Below are 17,526 nucleotides of genomic sequence, written 5' to 3'. Positions count from 1 at the left end.
TTCCTTCCTTCCTTCCTTTTTCTCTCTCCATCTCCCTCCCCCTCTACATCTCCCTCTCCCTTTCCGTCTCCCTGTCCCCCTCCCCTTCCCTTTCTCTCTCTCTCTCTCTCTCTCTCTCTCTCTCTCTCTCTCTCTCTCTCTCTCTCTCTCTCTCTCTCTCTCTCTCCCTCCCCCTCTCCCTCTCCTTTCCCTCTCTTATCTTGTCTCTGCCAGATATTTTCATGGGGAAAAGACCTTGGTACTCTCATTTACAAACACTTGACTATAAATATTTTTATTCAGTGACAGTTATTGGGCTATTAAAGTATAAATCTTGTTGATAATCCAGGCTAGACTCCAAATCATGATGAAATTGCTTTCCTTAGCCTCCTGGGTTCTGGAGCTACAGGCAAGTCCCACTATACCAAGGTCAACTAATAATCGTTAAACTCCACACTGTTTCTTCATTAGATTTTTTTTAAAGGCAATCATGGAAGTACAAGGCTTTAGTCCCAGCACACAGGAGGCAGAGGGAAGCTGAACCCTGTTGAGTTCCAGGCTAGTCCGGTCTACACAGCGAGTTCCAGGTCAGTCAATGCTGACAGTGTGACTCTGTCTCAAAAACATGTGTATTTTTCTATTTTACATTTTAGTTTTACAAATTCCTTACTTATTGATTGAAAGCATTTTCATTAGTCAAGAAATAATCTGTGAATTGAAATTACCATGTTTTATTTTATGATCGAAAAACATTTCAAATAAAAACAATTACAACCACACCAAAAAAAAAAAAATCTAGCTTCAGTTTTAACTTCACATTTCGTGTAATATACAATATTTATGAAATACTTTCCTTGGTCATTTCATAACTGAGGCTGAACCAGAGGACCTCTGCTCTCATTTCCTTCCCTGGGGAGGAGGTAGGAACAGTTTTCATTCCCAATAAAAATCATTGATAAACAGCATGCCTTCCTTGCTTCTCATGTTAAACACCGAAGATGACATACAGCCTAGAATTAGCGTTGTTATAAGCTGAAGCTCTCTCGTGAAATCTTACTGGGCCCGTCTTACCATCTTACAGTTTCTACATTTTCTTAGTAAAAAGCAGTGGCTGCCCGTGTAGCGGCTCTCCTCACAGCTTCTTAGCTTGCTTTATATTATTTTTCCTTGCTTCTTCTCTTGTGTATTTAATTACCAGGTATTTTGGCGGCAGTTTTGAGGACTGATTTCTCTTGAAGAACAATGCGTAGAACAAATTCGATGAAACTAATAAAGAAGTGCTGTAGGGGATCTGTTTGTGAAAGGAGTTATATGTTCAAACCCCATTAGCTGGGACCACCGGGTATCACAAAAAAAAAAAATTTACAGAAGAATAAACAACTGCACACGCTGTTTGATGCATCCGATGTAAACTACAAGCTTTCTGAATAATCCCCCAGTGAACTCCTGTCCTTGAAACAAAAGGACTGCTCAGGGTCTCTGATGCCCACATCAAAGATGTCCCCACCTGTTGATGTGGATTCCTTGGGAAAGCACCGGAAACAGGGACCGTTCAGCCTACTTTAGCCTTTTAAAGGCGTTTTAGATGGGATTCACACAACATCACCTGTGGGATGGTGCTTGGGGCCTGAGATGACCCAGGAGGAATTGCTGTCCAGAGATGTAGCTTGTTTTCACTGTGGATTGTCTCTGTAGAACCACTCTTAGTTGACCACAAAGATAACACGGAAATTTCCCCTAGAGCAGTGCTTTTCAACCTTCTTGATTATTTTTGCTGTTAAGTTCATAACTGTAATTTTGCTACTGTTGTGAATTGTAGCATTAAATGTCTCTGTTTTCCAATGGTCCTTGGTGAATCCTGTGAAAGCATAGTTTGACCCCCAAATGAGGTCATGACCTACAGGTTAGGCACCATTGCCCTAGATAAGTGCTTTCCTAGTTGTTGGCTCTAAATCCAAGAAAGTAAAAACGCCAGTCAATACTAAATAAAAACTTGTACTTAGAACAAATAAATTGAAGAGGTCGTTGCTGAGGTAATGTCATTACCCCAACAGGCATGTTAAATCCTCATGTCCCTAAATCCAAGGGTTTTACATCAATGATTTGGGGGATTGTATTGGGAAAAACTACAAGATGAATCTATGTGGGGGGAAAAAAACCCAAGATAACTTTCAAAATGGAACCATCCCTCTGACACCAACACAGCTTGGCATCTTCTATACTTTTCGTTCATAGCTGAGTAGAATCTTGGGCTTTTAGAACATCCGCTGTTCTACCATCTTGTAAACACACACCATGAAAGCGCTAAGATTCAAGGATGCCAGTGACTGAGTCGCTGCCCAAAAGTAACATTAAAATTCCCTATTTTAGTGACTTCTGTCTATCAGCAGTCTCCTGGGAAAAAATGAATAGAGGATTATAACCCTATACAAACATCTAAAGTCTTTTTAACCTAAATCATACAAGTACACATGGTTTGTACATTAGAATCTTTAATCGGTATCTTTAATTCAAAGCCTTACCCTGAATCCAAAAATTACATAAATATGGGACTTTTTGAGAAAATAGTACTTTTGTGAGACGTAAGTGCGAAAAACATGTTCAAAAGGAACTGTGCCTTATCGGTAATGTTTAGTTTTCACGAGCCTGTCAACTTGGAAAATTACTCACGGGGGTCACGGCTCCCAAATTCTGTTTACCCTATATGTCATTTTCTAAAAGAGACTTTTTTTTTTTAAAGAATTAAAAAACAACGAAATCTCAGACTCAGGAATCGGGAAATGCCTTTATGATGGATTCATAGGCAGGTGGGGGCGGTGTGGAAAGACCCATCCGCAAGCTGTTGCTGGACCAGCGGAAGTCTGGCCGGCTCGCCCCGTGCGCGGTGCTGAGGGTGGCTGGGGTGGTGGAGGCGGGCAGGGTCATCAGCTGACTCTCAGTTTCCACCGGAAGTGGTGGGCATTGCAGGAAGGGATGGAAAGTTGAAGCCCTGAAGCTTGATTTCCTGGGGAAGGAGTTTGCCAACTCCATGGACGCTTGTCTCTGGAAAGTGAGGCTGGCCAGACTGAGGTTGCTTCGCCGTTCGTAGCCACTGTGGCGGTAGAAGCCAGTCCTGCTGAGGCCGTGGTTGTAGGAAGACCTGGGTCTCCTCGTAGGACTCCACTGTGAGATGGGCGCACTGGCTCTTCTTCTTCGAGATAGGAAAACGAACAGCGCCCAGAGAAATCCTCCGATTGCGAGCCCAATCGCCATGGATACAGTGAAGGACATTATAAGGTCCTCTGAAACAAAGAATCAGCCAATGATAAACCGGATAGCTCTAATTTCAAAGACATTCAGTTAAAAGCCACAGGATAGAGATAGGAACTGTAGTTCATGGAATGAGTGCTGAATTTTAACATTTTAATTAATAGAGAATGACCAGGTTTCCTTTCACTCAAACAGAAAGCTACAAAGAAATATTGTTCGCTTGAGTTTCTTTAGCAATTAAAAAGGTCTTACAGGAGCTGCACTTTAGCATACCAGTTTTTCTTACGGAACTGCAAATGCCCACAGCTCATTTCCTTTTGAATTATGACGGTAGCTAAAGTCTTGGTAAAGAAGGTCATCGCAATGCTAACCGTGTTTTTTTTTTCCCCCACTGTCTACTTTGTTGTATCACACTGATTTCCCTCACCTGCAGCCGTGGTGACATCCCACTTCCTGCACGCTATCTGAGGTAGGAAGTGTAGAGATAGAACCATCTGGAGAGCTGACTGATTGATGGCATACTTCCCGAATACCCAGACTCTCAGATTCCTGACTCTGATGACAAAACCCATGCAGACGCCTCGGGTCCCAGCTCAGGTCTCTTACTGTCAGTGCTGTGACCGTGAAACCCTACCTCATGGCTTTCCATGGCACCCGAGCATGCCCGGGGTACACAGAACTTGGATTGTTCTAAATTCCTTCTGCAAGCAAGTCATATAGGAACCTATCTTCCACTCCGCTTAGTGAAGGTGCTGCTTGGCTGCCCCCAAATTGGAAGCATATTCTCCATGAGTGGAATGGAGTGGCTGAACCTCTACTTTGCATGGAAAAACCTCTCTGGGTATTTGAAACCCCTCTCCCATCGGGCTCAACATATTCTTCATCTTGCAAGAGCCAACCCCAAATTGTGCTACTTGCTCTCCGTCTCAAAGTCGGCCATTCTCTCCAGTCCTCTGTACTCTCACATATTATTTTCCTTATAGCGAGACATAAATTTCTTTGTCCCGGGGAACTCGTTTTTAGAGAGCTATTCTGAGTACTGTCTTTCTCATGCAAAAAATGAGTGACTCTTACCTAAAAAGGGAAGGTGTATATTTAATTGCCTATAAAAGGACTCTGCAGGCAAAAGAGCCAAATACTGAACATAAGCTTATGAAGGTTTTGATACTGGGGTCATGGGTATGGATTATTTGCCTTTAATCCTGTTAGCAGTTAGGGTCTATTCCCCTACTCTCTGGGCTATCAGTGTGACTCACTTGTCCAGTGGGTGGAACGGAAGCTTTCTAAGTTCAGGTCTAAATTGCAAGAGACTTTCAGTTTCCACCAGCTTGGTTTGAAGACCTCTCCGTGGTGTGCATAGGAATAAATCCAAGGTAGGATGGTGGCCAATGAAAGATATAGCGCTATGCTGTCCCACAGTTATCCCTGTGACTCTGACCAATAGCCTGCTATCCTTGACACAGCATGAGGAGTGAATTGCTCTAGGTCATTCAGGTGCTGACAACCCCACCCCCCATCTGCCTGGTGGGGCGACCCAATGGACCAGCAAAAAATCCATCTTGCTGACCTGATGTTAAACTTCCAACCCTAAACTGTGAGCTAATTACCCTATTGTTCTTCTAAGCAACTCTACTTTGATGCAGGTATTGGTTAGCAAATGCTTGTTGATTATACAGTAAAACAATGGCAGATCCAGCCTTATCCCTTGAATAAATATTGAATAAATATTGGTGAGTTTGTTGAATCTTACAGATTTCAATTTTAAAGGAGGGGAGTTAGGGGCTATAATTTCCTAGCCTTTTCCCAGCATATAGAATATCCAGAATGCAGACACACAAAACAAATAAATGTTAATAAATATGTAAGTACAGTCACTAGTACCTAACTTCAGGAGTTATATTATGATATCCCTTCCCTTCTTGTTGCCATGGGGAGGTTCTGTGGCAAAGCTGTCTTCATTGTTACTGGGAATATCTTCACATATGATCACATCAAAACTTTCTAAGGAGATAGAGAGATAGCTCAGCAGTTAGGAGCACTGACTGCTCTTCCAGAGGTCCCGAGTTCAATTCCCAGCAACCACATGGTGGTTCACAACCATCTGGGATCTGATGGTCTTTTCTTCTGTGTCTGAAGACAGTGACAGTGTACTCACATACATTAAATAAATAAATAAATAAATATTTTTTAAAAACTTTCTAAAACACTTCACTGTAAACCAAAAAACTAAGTCCTTTATAAGAATGCTTTAAAATCCTAACATAACTTAGGACAAACCTACTGAGCCCAGTACTATTGTTTCAAAATCTTCCTCACAAAAATAAGAAGTCCTGGCATTGAAGTTCATTTCTTAAAGGTTTCATAGAGTCAAATATTATTTTTTAAAAATAAAATAAATATAATTTAACCTAAACATTCATCTTACTTTTGTACAAAATGATTCAAAATTAACTTTATCAAAGCCCCCAAACATAAAATTCTCAATATAAAGTTTTAAAAATTCTTCAATGTCTTGGCAATGACAACCCTGAAAAGCTGCCTTTTCCAATACTAAAAAAAAATAGAGAAACCAAAAGGAACAAGTAAAATTATATAATTTCAATATCATTAGAAGACTGACCAACATCCAAAGTCCAAGACACCTAGAAAATAAGTAATGGAATGCAGTTTTCCTTTTGAAGGCAAAAGGAGCAAAGTCTAGCGTTGGTGAGACATGTATATAAATTAAGCATAGCTATGCAAATAGGTTTTTTATGTATATGCCTATATAACCAGTAAGTGGCTGGCATCTAAGCCCTTGGGGAGTTCCAGCTCCTACTGAAAGCTGTATAACACACTCAAGGTGTTTGCCCTGCTGTGTGCCCCTAACAATCATCGGTGTTATGTCTTCCAACAGGAAGGTCTTAAAATTTCAGTAAGCAAAATCACAGCCTCGAAGCTGTAAATGGTGTGAACAATTAGTGGAGGTCGCCATCTAGTGGGCAACTGTTGAATTGTTAGCCATTTTCATAAACGACTGTAACATCACTAGCTGGCATATATATTTGAGTATATATATATATATGTGTATATATATATATATATATATATATGAATATACACTATAATATATTATATATTATGTATTATGTATTATGTATTTTATATTATGTATTATGTATTGTGTATTGTGTGTTATGTATTGTGTATTGTGTATTATATATTATGTATTATATATTATATATATATATATATTTATATACTCAAAATCCTATAGTTGCAGGAATCATAAGTTCACCTCTGCCTGAAAGAGATCATGAGTTCCCTTCTTCCTAAAGTGGGAATGGATGGGTTCTTTCTAAAGTGGGAATGGACGGGTTCTGCGGTAGAAATGTTGTGATGGAAAGACCTTTGGGAGAATAGAATTTAGGGCACAGAAACGTGAACAATTGGAATCTGCTGACTACGCAAAGCATAAATACAGTCTAGGTTTGTCACATCTGCTGGGAAATTCTCTTGAGGTCAACAAGAAAACGGGATTCAGCCTTCCCCTGTCTATTCTGTGACCTCATGTGCACGCTACCACGTGCACCAGGAGATTGCAATTTTTCTGGCAGGCTCGGTGATTGATGTTTCTTCCCTTTGCCACAGTATCCATAGACCCAGATGCCCTCTCTTTGGAATCAAGTAGTTAAGTCCAATCACATCACACGCGTGTCCACACCCCCAGCCTCCTGCAGAGTGGAAGCAAAGTCCTAAAAATGCACTAAAGTCTCCTACTTGAAAGCCTTTGCTTCAGTGAGTGAGCTGAGCTCGCCATTTGATGCCTCTCTCCTGTCATCTGATCAAGGCCTCATCCCAGCTTCTAATCCATTCTTTCAAAAATATGTGCGTAGATACAAACATGACTATTTTTATAGTGTCACAGCTGCTACCTTGAGTAGAGTAGTGGACAAATAAACATGGGTTTGGAAGAAGTGGTTTTACCCAATGGTTCTTGATCACAGTTCCCAGGACATGGACTCAACCTGAATATCCATCACCAGATGAGTCAGTTGAAGAAATGGAGCCTACTGTGTCCTGAGCAACATCATGAGAGTTTTTATAACAGTGCTTGCCTGCTTTTTTATTTTATTTTATTTTATTTTATTTTATTTTATTTTTGAGACAGAGTTTCTGTCAGGATAGCTCTGGCTATCCTGGAACTCACTTTGTAAACCAGGCTAGCCTCAAACTCAGAGATCCACCTGCCTCTGCCTCCTGAGTGCTGGGGTTAAAGACATATACCACCAACGCCCAGCCTGACAGTGGTTTCAAATGGCCCTATCACCTCCCACTGCCAAATCCATTTTAGTCTATGTACTGTCCATAATGTTTGTGTGGCAAAAACCCCAAATAATGCAAATCTCAAAACAAACCATGTTCCTTAGTGGCATGCGGCTGGTGTGTGTCTATGTATGAATATTCAACAATAATGGAATATTATGACTGAACCTAAAACAATCAAAAAAGGAGATCCTGTAATTTAAAACAACATAGATAAATCTGAAAGACACTATGGAACCTGAAATTAGCCAGGACCAGAATGGATCAATCTTTATTGCAGAATTTTTCAAGCCTTTTCGTACAGTGAGCATTTTTTATAATAAAGTATTGAGAAGATATGTCAGCATAGTATATGTGACTTTTACCTGATATGTTTGGAAATATAATTCAAGTGGCAAATTCTTGGAAAACGCAAACTGTCATAACTAGGAAAGGAGTCCACTGAAAGTCTGAGTGACCCTCTAAGGTATTAAAAATGAATGTAAGGATGGAGAAATAGCTCAGTGGTTCAGAGGGTTTGCTGTTCTTGTAGAGGACACAGATGTGGTTTCCAGCACCCATGGGCCAGCTCACAACCACCAGTAATTTTGACTCTGGATGGATACAACACACTGGGCCACTGTGGATGACACCTTCCCTTATGTGGGTACCTACCTACACATACACCATAATTTAAAATAATTTTAAATTATAAATGTGTTATTTCAAAACTTCCGGCTAAAAGTATCATCTGTCATATGTATGACATATTCCCAACCCAAATTCTCCATTAAAGATTTCAGATAGTCAAAAGTAGTGGATGCTTCTGATTTGTGTTGCCTGTCACTGATACCCAAATCTAACTTAGCTATGACAAGCAGAGACAATTAGCACGATTTCATTGCAGAAGTCTGGAGAACAGGTATTCACCAAGTGCATACACTTTTGTGAGCTGTGCCTCAGTGCTAACCTCAGCTCGATGAAGCCCAGCGAGGGATGTACCCTAGATGCAGGTGTTTTATGGATCTGTATTTGTCAGCACTTTTCCTTCAAAGACCCTAAGTAACAGACACAAGAAAATAATTAACAGGCTAGTCATACGCAACAATGCATAGTCACCGAAGAAGCATTCGTTGTAACAACTGAAGAAATGGGCTTGAGATATGGGCAATGTTTGCTTGCTATTTTGAGTGAACATTATGGAGACCCATGCACAAGCCATGTCTGCTCCACTACCATCCCAACACCCTATGAACATCTTTTATTATCTGCTTGCTAAATCCCTAAAAGCCACATATTTTTTCTACAAGCTAGGGCACAACCTTTGCTATAGGTTGAGGTATAGCATGGACTGAGGGAATCTTAGCTAAGCACACTATCCCTTGGCAGCCCTAGCTCCCTAACAGATCAGTTTGTAACCTTCTGTGCCCTCAGCTACCTTAGAACAGGATAAGGAATAGTCAAAGGTGCACAGTGAGACCCATTCTACTCCTAAACCACCAGACGATCATTAAACACAAAGACTGTAGCATCCTTTTGAAAGCCAGCACTGCACTGTTGTAACAAGGTGACTTAGAAGGACGATGCTGTTTGCTGCTTGTTTCTTTTTCTGTTTCAGCTACAAAACACCAGAAGCCCCAAGAACTCAGGAATACAGGTTTTCGCACAAACAGTAGCAGGAAGGAGAAAGTAGAACCCGTGTGGTTTTTCATGAGCAGTGTAAAGAGAAGTTTTGAAGAACGAGAACAGCTTTACAGTATATAGGCAGTGGGAGCTCTGGGGAATGAGGACACCCCTCCATTCTTACTTGTGTCCCAGGGAATCCCAGTAGTCAGTATCCACTCTTAGAACCCTGGTTAATAGCATGTCAGGAGGATGACAAGCCCCGTGAGAGGCCCTGGATGCCAGAAGAGTGAATGGCTAGGCTCCTGAAGTCCCAGTATTATGGGAGAACGTTAAAGGTTGTTTGTAAAGAGGAACACTCCTCCACTGCTGGTGGGGTTGCAAATTGGTACAACCACTCTGAAAATCAGTCTGGCAGTTCCTCGGAAAACTGGGCACCTCACTTCCAGAAGATCCTGCTATACCACTCCTGGGCATATACCCAGAAGATTCCCCAGCATGTAATAAGGATACATGTTCCACTATGTTCATAGCAGCCCTATTTATAATTGCCAGAAGTTGGAAAGAACCCAGGTATCCCTCAACAGAAGAGTGGATGCAAAAAATGTGGTATATCTACACAATGGAGTACTATTCAGCCATTAGAAACAATGAATTCATGAAATTCTTAGGCAAATGGATGGAGCTGGAGAACATCATACTAAGTGAGGTAACCCAGACTCAAAAGATGAATCATGGTATGCACTCACTAATAAGTGGATATTAACCTAGAAAACTGGAATACCCAAAACATAATCCACACATCAAATGAGGTACAAGAAGAACGGAGGAGTGGCCCCTTGTTCTGGAAAGACTCAGTGAAGCAGTATAGAGCAAAATCAGAACAGGGAAGTGGGAAGGGTTGGGTGGGAAAACAGGGGGAGGGAATGGGACTGATGGGACTTTCGGGGAGTGGGGGTCCAGAAAAGGGGAAATCATTTGAAATGTAAATAAATATATCAATAAATTTAAAAAAAAAGGTTGTTTGTGCGCTGAGACAGATGTGACACTATGGGAATGAGAGTCAGAAGGCCAACCAGGGAGCCTCACAGAAACAAACAAACAAAAAAAATCATGCTGGTAGTCAGAATGACACAGAACACAAGTACCTGGCTTTGCAGTTAAGCTATGAAGACAGGGAAAGAAAACCATCCCTAGAACAGTGGGGCACACCTGTCACTAGATGTCAGCAGAGGACCTTGATCAAGAACTCTTGGTCCACGCCCCCTTGTACCTGAGGTCACCCTTAGACCTCATGGGCCATTTCCAACTTTAGGGAGAAACCCAAAGAAGGCAGGAGGTGAGTTGCTTGGAGTCACTGCAGGGCAAGAGAGTTATTAACTCAAACGTCTACAATGTTATTCAGAATCTTAAAGAAATCCTCCTCCGTTCTGACTTCTCAAGCCTGTCCCTGGAATCTTCATATGCAGATGTTCTGGATAGACATTTGAGTCTTTGCACACATACCCTAGTGTCTGATAACAGTTCTCCCCGAGTGCCCAAACTCTCAATGTCTCACACCTATCACTTTATATATTGCCTAACAAGACCAGCCAAAGCTTCAGAGTAAATGAATGAACCAAAGAAGGCTGTTAATGGTAGGAAATAAATTAACAGACCGTCCCTTAGAAATAACATTTTATTTGGAGGTTATTGGGTTTTCTAGGACTAGGCAATAACCCCTTTTTTTTTCTAAAAAGGAGTCAGGGAACATTTCATCATATTTTAACTTCTATGTCATATTCTCCTTCTTGGTCACTTTGTGTAATATAATATTATAAGACAAAGAAGGAGTTATTGATACCACTTATTGATTTATTTATAGGCTTCTATCCACATATGGAGGAACACACAATCACCTCCCAGAATGCAATCCTTTCAAATGAGAAATAATATTTGGGGGGAAGATCAATTCGGTTAATAAACGCAAGCCCGTACATCAAGAAATGCCCTGGTTTTTTTGCCAGTGCTAGCCACTGTTAGCTAAACAACAACACTGTTAGAAAAACAACAACAATAAGAACACAGCAACAAGATTGCAGAGAGAAACAGAAGTGTCTTGTGTGGACTCGCAAGTATTAAGAGAACATGCGAGTTCCACAGCACGATCACCTGTCAGCCCAATAAACTTTGACAGTCTCTGTTTCCTGCTGCCGTTCTGGAATGGTTTCCAGAGAAGGGACGTGCATTGCATAGAAGCGAGGTGGAGGAACAAGGTGGGATTATCTAAATCGCTGCTTGCTCTCGGGCCACTGTGGCTGCTGGATAGCACCAAGGGCTTGAGCGCTCGCACAATGTTTAGTAGGTCTGACTGAATGATCACTTTGGAAAAAATTCAAGCTATCATCATTTGTGGCAATTGAGTATCATTACCTTTTTTTTTTTTTTTTTTTTTTTGGTATTCCTTAAGTAAGCCAGAAAGTTATATTTTTAATTTTTTTAATGCATACCAATATGTTAAGTTTGAGAAGTGCCTATGAGTTGTTATGGGCTATGCCATGTGTGCTTTGTTTTGATTTAATTCTTAACTCTTAATTCAAAGAGCTACACAAAAAGAGTCCTCTTGGAAGCAGATTCTACCGCTCTGTGTGTGATTTCTAAAGTAGTGTTTTGAGAGGACAGGTGATCAAGACAGATGTCAGCTTAGATGCCAAACAGAATGAAGGTAGAAAAGACTGGCAGGGCAGTGGTGGAGCACGCCTTTAATTCCAGCACTTGGGAGGCAGAGGCAGGCAGATTTCTGAGTTCAAGGCCAGCCTGGTCTACAGAGTGAGTTCCAGGACAGCCAGGGCTACACAGAGAAACCCTGTCTTGAAAAACCAAACCAAAAAAAAAAAAAAAAAAAAAAAGAAAAAAAGAAAGACTGGCATTTCTATGTCAGGAAATACTTATATTTCATACGCTAAAGATATAATTACATTTTGTATTTCGTAATTTTACCCCAGAAATGATAATGCCACCTTTTACCTGTCTCACACAAAACATCAAACGCATTTTTGGTTCACCGTTTTTGCTTCGGTTTTCATCTACACGCCAAGAGAAAGGACCAGTAACACGAATCTTAGACACAGGAATCTTGAGTTCCTTCTTAAGCACAGATGGCTTTCCTTATTAAGGCATCTAAATGCTAAGAGAGAGTAATGAACTGAGAGTCTAAGATTTATGTTAATGAGAGACATTTGTGCTCCAACCAGTGAACAATGAATTTTTTTTTTTTTTCTATTTGAACCTGGAGATTAACTTGAATAGTTTGAAAAGTCAGAACTGGCTTTTCTGTGTTTGTCTTTTCTCTTGGGATGACTTGCTTTGGAATAATTAACAGTTGTTTGGTGATGATAAATTTACTTAGATACACCCTAATTGTGTTCCTCAGTTAATATAAATGAGGACAGTAAATGATATTTTCACAAATACACCATTAAACCATTCAGAATTCAAAGTTTCTTTTCTCTTGATTTGAGACTTATTTGAGACAGGAATAGCTTAGTTTTCACTACTCTTACTATCTTAAATCTCTTAAAGCTTGAAGCAAGCTTAATTAGTAAAAATTATTTAATTAGTAAAAAATATTAGTAAAACTTAATTAGTAAAAAAACACATTATTAGTGAAAAAAAAAGCAATGAATTAGTTAATTCCCTTCATACAAATACCTGTGGTAACTGATCACTAGGGCCAGGTGACCATAACTGCTCAATATTTACCAGATAGTTTCCAGAGTCCTGTTTCCAGGCACAGCGGGGAGCCTGATACAGTTTTCTGAGATGATTAAAAATGTATCCATCCTTTACATAATAAGGGTATAGATCTCTTAATAAACTCCAGTTCTCCTTCAAAGTTCCTTCTGGTTTTAACTTAAATTATTCCCCTTACTAATACATTTCTTCAAACCACTGAGACGCGCCAATCTCTGTGCACATCCCAGCACCTGCCTCCTAAAAGTCTGGCCCAGAGTGGCAGGTGAGTTTGGCTTTAGCACCTCCCTGCCCTGAGGCCTCAAGCTGAGTAGCCTGACCCAAAACATGCTTTGGTGGTGTTTCTCGTCCTTTTTTAACAGGCTTCCTTTGTAACCGTATATATAATTTCTCTTTCATCTTTTCTGGATTCATAATTTCGTTTTAATTCTACATTATCTGTGTCACCACACTCTAAAGCCATTCACGAATAGGTTTGCTGTTTAAAATCACTTTGAAAATTAAAAAAGATTAAATAACATTGACAAAAACACAGGCTTCAAAACCCTCTGCACAACACCTTGGTTTCATGAAATACAATATTTAGCAATACAGTAGCAACCTCTTGCTTTTCACTGAACCTTATCTACACGCCAAAAGAAAGGAGCAGTAACATGTATCTTTGTATCTTTGACAGCAGAATCCATCACCTTCAGACAAATAAAATGTAACATTCCAACAAAAATTACATGTTGTATTCCATTTAATAATGATGTCTACTTCATATTTGTTCTTTTAAATTTTCACTTTAAAGAAAAAATCTCATTTTCCTCACAGTTTTGTTAACACCTGCAGAGCCTTATATGTCTGATTCTTCTTTAAAGTTTCTATAGCCTATTCTGACGGCATTTTATGAGCATAGTTCTTGAAATAAATGTATGAAAACCGTCAACAGATAGTTATCACAATGAACTGTCTTAGCGATTCCCAGCATTGTAATAAATCATGCAAAGAATTTCTGTGCGTCTTAAGTTAGAAGCATCGAAGGAAAGGTAGCTTACCCCAAAAGTTTTCTGGCCAAGGACTCCCTAAGCTTGTTGTGTTATTAGCCATAATGTCCACAAGGGATAGAAGCCAGTGTGCCCACAACAAGCAGTTCGAGTCTATGCCTTTGTGGTTGAGCAGGAGAAAAGTAATTTCCACGCAGCCCCACATATACTTGTGTTTACATAAAAGGAAGCAAATGTATCATGTTTCCTGCTTTTATACTCGAATTAGCAACAGTTTCTCTTATCTTGGAATTCCACATGGCTCCCAGACACAAAACTATTTCCTTCCCGTCATTTCCTCCCTTGTTACTAAGTGCCCTCCTTCCAGCCACATCCAGAGCTGTCTGGGGACAAGGGGCATTTCCTTAAGTCCAGGTCCTCCATTTACACGCAGAGGAAGAAAGCAAGGTCCTTGCTGCTGCACTTAACTCCACCCTAGTGTAATACTGTGCGATAGATGGTGTTCTGATGTTGAAACCTTGTCACACAGTCAGAGAGGGATTTTTCAGAAGCCCATATTCAATTACATTTTTTACCTAATATCTTTTGTTTATAAATCTCAGATAATAAAATTCCTAGGTAATATCTCCCTGTATCTGGTATATTCAATTTGAAAAATGTATCCATTCCATGTATTCATATGTATTGAAATGTTTATTTGGGATTTTGTTACCATTTTCTTTGGGATTCAAATGTGGGAAATCAAGATCATGTCTATGTGAGCATGTAGGGGGAATGGGAATGCGAAACATTCTATTGCAGCAGTGTTTCAGTGCCTGGCCAGGGATGCTATGATCCCATGGCTAGGGAAAGTGATAGTGAATGCCCTTCCTACCTTCACCATGACAGGGTAGGTGCTCTGCGCATTGGGGGGACATTGAAAGTGGGGAAAGAAGGTGCAAATGTCACTGTCACCCAGTAAAATTCATGTCTAGGCTGGTAATCTGAAGTGTGCACTCTTTGGGGGAAAAATGATGGTGTAACACGTAAAATGAACCCTTGCAAGAACTCTGGGATGTTGAGGTGTGGTCAGCTGAGGTAGTTGTCACCCTTCTGAAGTCTGTGACACATTCCTGAGAAGGGTGAGGGAAAGGCAACCTGACCACTCACTTAGCAGCCCTAATTCTCCAAAATTGCGATGATTTCTGCTCAATGTTTTTAAAATCAATTTTCATAGACTTCAGTTAACTACAAATTTGCCAGAGATTACACTATCCACAGCTGCCCATCTCAAAGAGCATGAAGCAATTACAGATATTATGATACTTTTGCTAATGTTTATTTCTATGCTCTCCAATAAATAATCACGCCGCTGTTCCAGAAAGACAAAAGGACTTGATTTCAATGGTTCCCTTTAAGTTCTCGTACTGCTGACAACATGTGTAAAGATAGTACCTCTTAAAAACTTGCTATGTCTAGAGACAAGTGTATTGAAACCCTCTCCACCTGTCTAAGCACAAGATAGGGCTCCTCAGTTGCTGTAGTGCTTTAAGTGTATGTCTTATATAACTGAAGCCACTTAATGTCAAATAAATCATACTCAAGTATTCCTAGCTTCACAAGATCTATTCAGAGCGATCTGGGAGTGGAAGGGAGGACTCTGTTTTTGTCTGTGCAGGAATGGACCTTATTCTGTTTCAGGGTTGGGATGGAGGCTGAGACTTCCTGCCATTGTTTTGTGGTTAGATATCCAGATTTTCTGCCAATACTTTTTCACTTTTGCAGATGGTCAGAGCTCAGAAGAAAGCTTGCTTTCTGTCCCTTTGTGACCCAGGGATCCATTACTCTTGCGTTAAAAGTTTGTCTGAAGCTTTGGCTCGTACCCCTACTTATAGGTTGCTTGGTAAGAATTTGTATTTTTCCCTGGCACAGATCCGCACAAGTGAGTGTTTGTGTCTGTGTGATTTTCAGGTCCCATGACATACCCTGTCATAACAGGAAGTTGATTTTTTCCCCTTTACAGAAGTGTCAGGCCTGCCTTTCTTTCTGTTTTCCGTTGTTTCCCACCTTGGGTCCTTAGGCCTGCATTCTCCACGAGCCATAAAATGAATTTGGATGAATATTCTCACCTCAAATAGTCCGGGAATCACTTGCTGTCTTCCTCTAGGCTTCTACGAGAAGTCAGTGCCTCAATGGCTGCCCCTAGCCATGATCTTGCCCCTCCCTGACCCTCTGTGACTATTTCATTTAGAACACTTTCCACCTCCCAGTTGTATGCTGCATGTGTAGTCAGTGTTCTATTGCTGTGAAGAGACAGGATGACCAGGGCAACTCCTATAAGAGAGGGCAGTTAAAGGGGAAGGCGTCCAGTGTCAGAGGTTTAGTCCATTATCATCACAGTGGGAGGGGGGCGGGGCTCAGCAGTGGGCAGGTGGACTTGGTGCTGGGGAAATAGCTGAGAGTTCAACATCTGGATCCAGATCTGATTGGCATGCAGAAGAGAAGGGGAAGGGGGGGAGAGGAAGAGGCGGGTGTGGGGGGACTGCCTTGGGCTTTTCATACTCGAGTAAAAGCCCACTGCAAGTGACACACTTCCTCCAAAAAGGCCACTTGTACCCCAACCAGGACACACCTCCTAATCCTTCTCAAGTAGTGCTACTCCTTAATGACCAAGCATTTAAATATATGAGCCTATGGGGGTCATTCTTATTCAAACCACCACACTGTCTACCTGCTTTTGTCTGTTCTGGTTGCTCTAGCAAAATGCCACATGCCTGGGGAAGAAGGTTTTAAAACAGCAAAAAATGGCTCCTTCTGAGTTTGAAAATCCCCAAGTCTGGGATTGGCAGTGGCTGCTTTGGTGTCTATAAGGGCCATTTCCACTTAAAAAGCAGAGTTTTCTCACCCTCATCTTGTAGGTGAGAAGACTTGCCACTGGTTTCTCTCCCAACGGAACTTACCTCACTCCCAGGACCGTGTCTCAGGCCCCTCCTCCTAAAGCCATCACCCTCCTGTACAGAACAGTGATAACCGTAACAGGAAGGTTTAGAACTCGGGAGTCAGCTCTTCCTCTGAGTCTTGCTTCTGTGTGATCTCATCATGTGGTACCTTCTGCCACAAGTGTCCCCCAGAGAGCCCAGCAGGCAGCTGGTGCTGTGCCTTTCAATCTCCAGAACCGTGAGCTAAATCAACCTCTTATTTATAATGTATCCAGACTTAGATACATTGTTATAGCAACACAAAATAGACCAGTTGAGGAAACCTATTTGATCTTGATACTTTTTTTTAAACATCCACTGGCTAAAATAACAACAGCAACACAGTAGAACTTTAATAGTTATTAAATAAGAGAATATAGTAATTTGAAGATACCGTGGAAATCCTTCTGACACTCCTAGTCACACTAGTAAATAGGTCACTTATTACTTCAACACATAAAATGGAAAATAGTCTTCATAGACTTCATTTTAAAGTTTTGACATAACTTGATAGAGCCGAGTTATAGAAAAGAGCGTTGTCACGTGTTTAAGAGAACATGCATGCACGGTGGGTGTCCTGTTTAGCATCTGTCTTTCAAACCTGCCTTGGGTTTATTGGCTTTCATGTTAAATTGAACCAAATGAGGTCTCCGAGCAGGGAGCCGGGAGTATTCCCAGAACACACAAGAACACTTCTAAAAGTTAAAAAAAAA

General features: G+C 40.8%; 1 protein-coding gene across 1 annotated transcript; it reads right to left on the bottom strand.

Moving 5' to 3' along the window:
* Positions 1 to 694: 694 nt before the first annotated feature.
* On the bottom strand, positions 695 to 14,064 carry Myct1 (MYC target 1). The gene is made up of 2 exons (XM_052169808.1): positions 13,908 to 14,064; positions 695 to 3,260 (listed from the first exon to the last, which is right to left on the bottom strand). The coding sequence occupies exons 1-2, from the start codon at positions 14,059 to 14,061 to the stop codon at positions 2,746 to 2,748; spliced, it is 669 nt and encodes a 222-aa protein (XP_052025768.1). The 5' UTR covers positions 14,062 to 14,064; the 3' UTR covers positions 695 to 2,745.
* Between the last annotated feature and the right edge of the window lie 3,462 nt (positions 14,065 to 17,526).

The sequence above is a fragment of the Apodemus sylvaticus genome, chromosome 23 (assembly GCF_947179515.1).
Source record: "Apodemus sylvaticus chromosome 23, mApoSyl1.1, whole genome shotgun sequence".
In the NCBI taxonomy this organism is placed as follows: domain Eukaryota; kingdom Metazoa; phylum Chordata; class Mammalia; order Rodentia; family Muridae; genus Apodemus; species Apodemus sylvaticus.
Note: the sequence above shows the minus strand (reverse complement) of the source record. Positions and strands in the feature narration are given on the sequence as shown.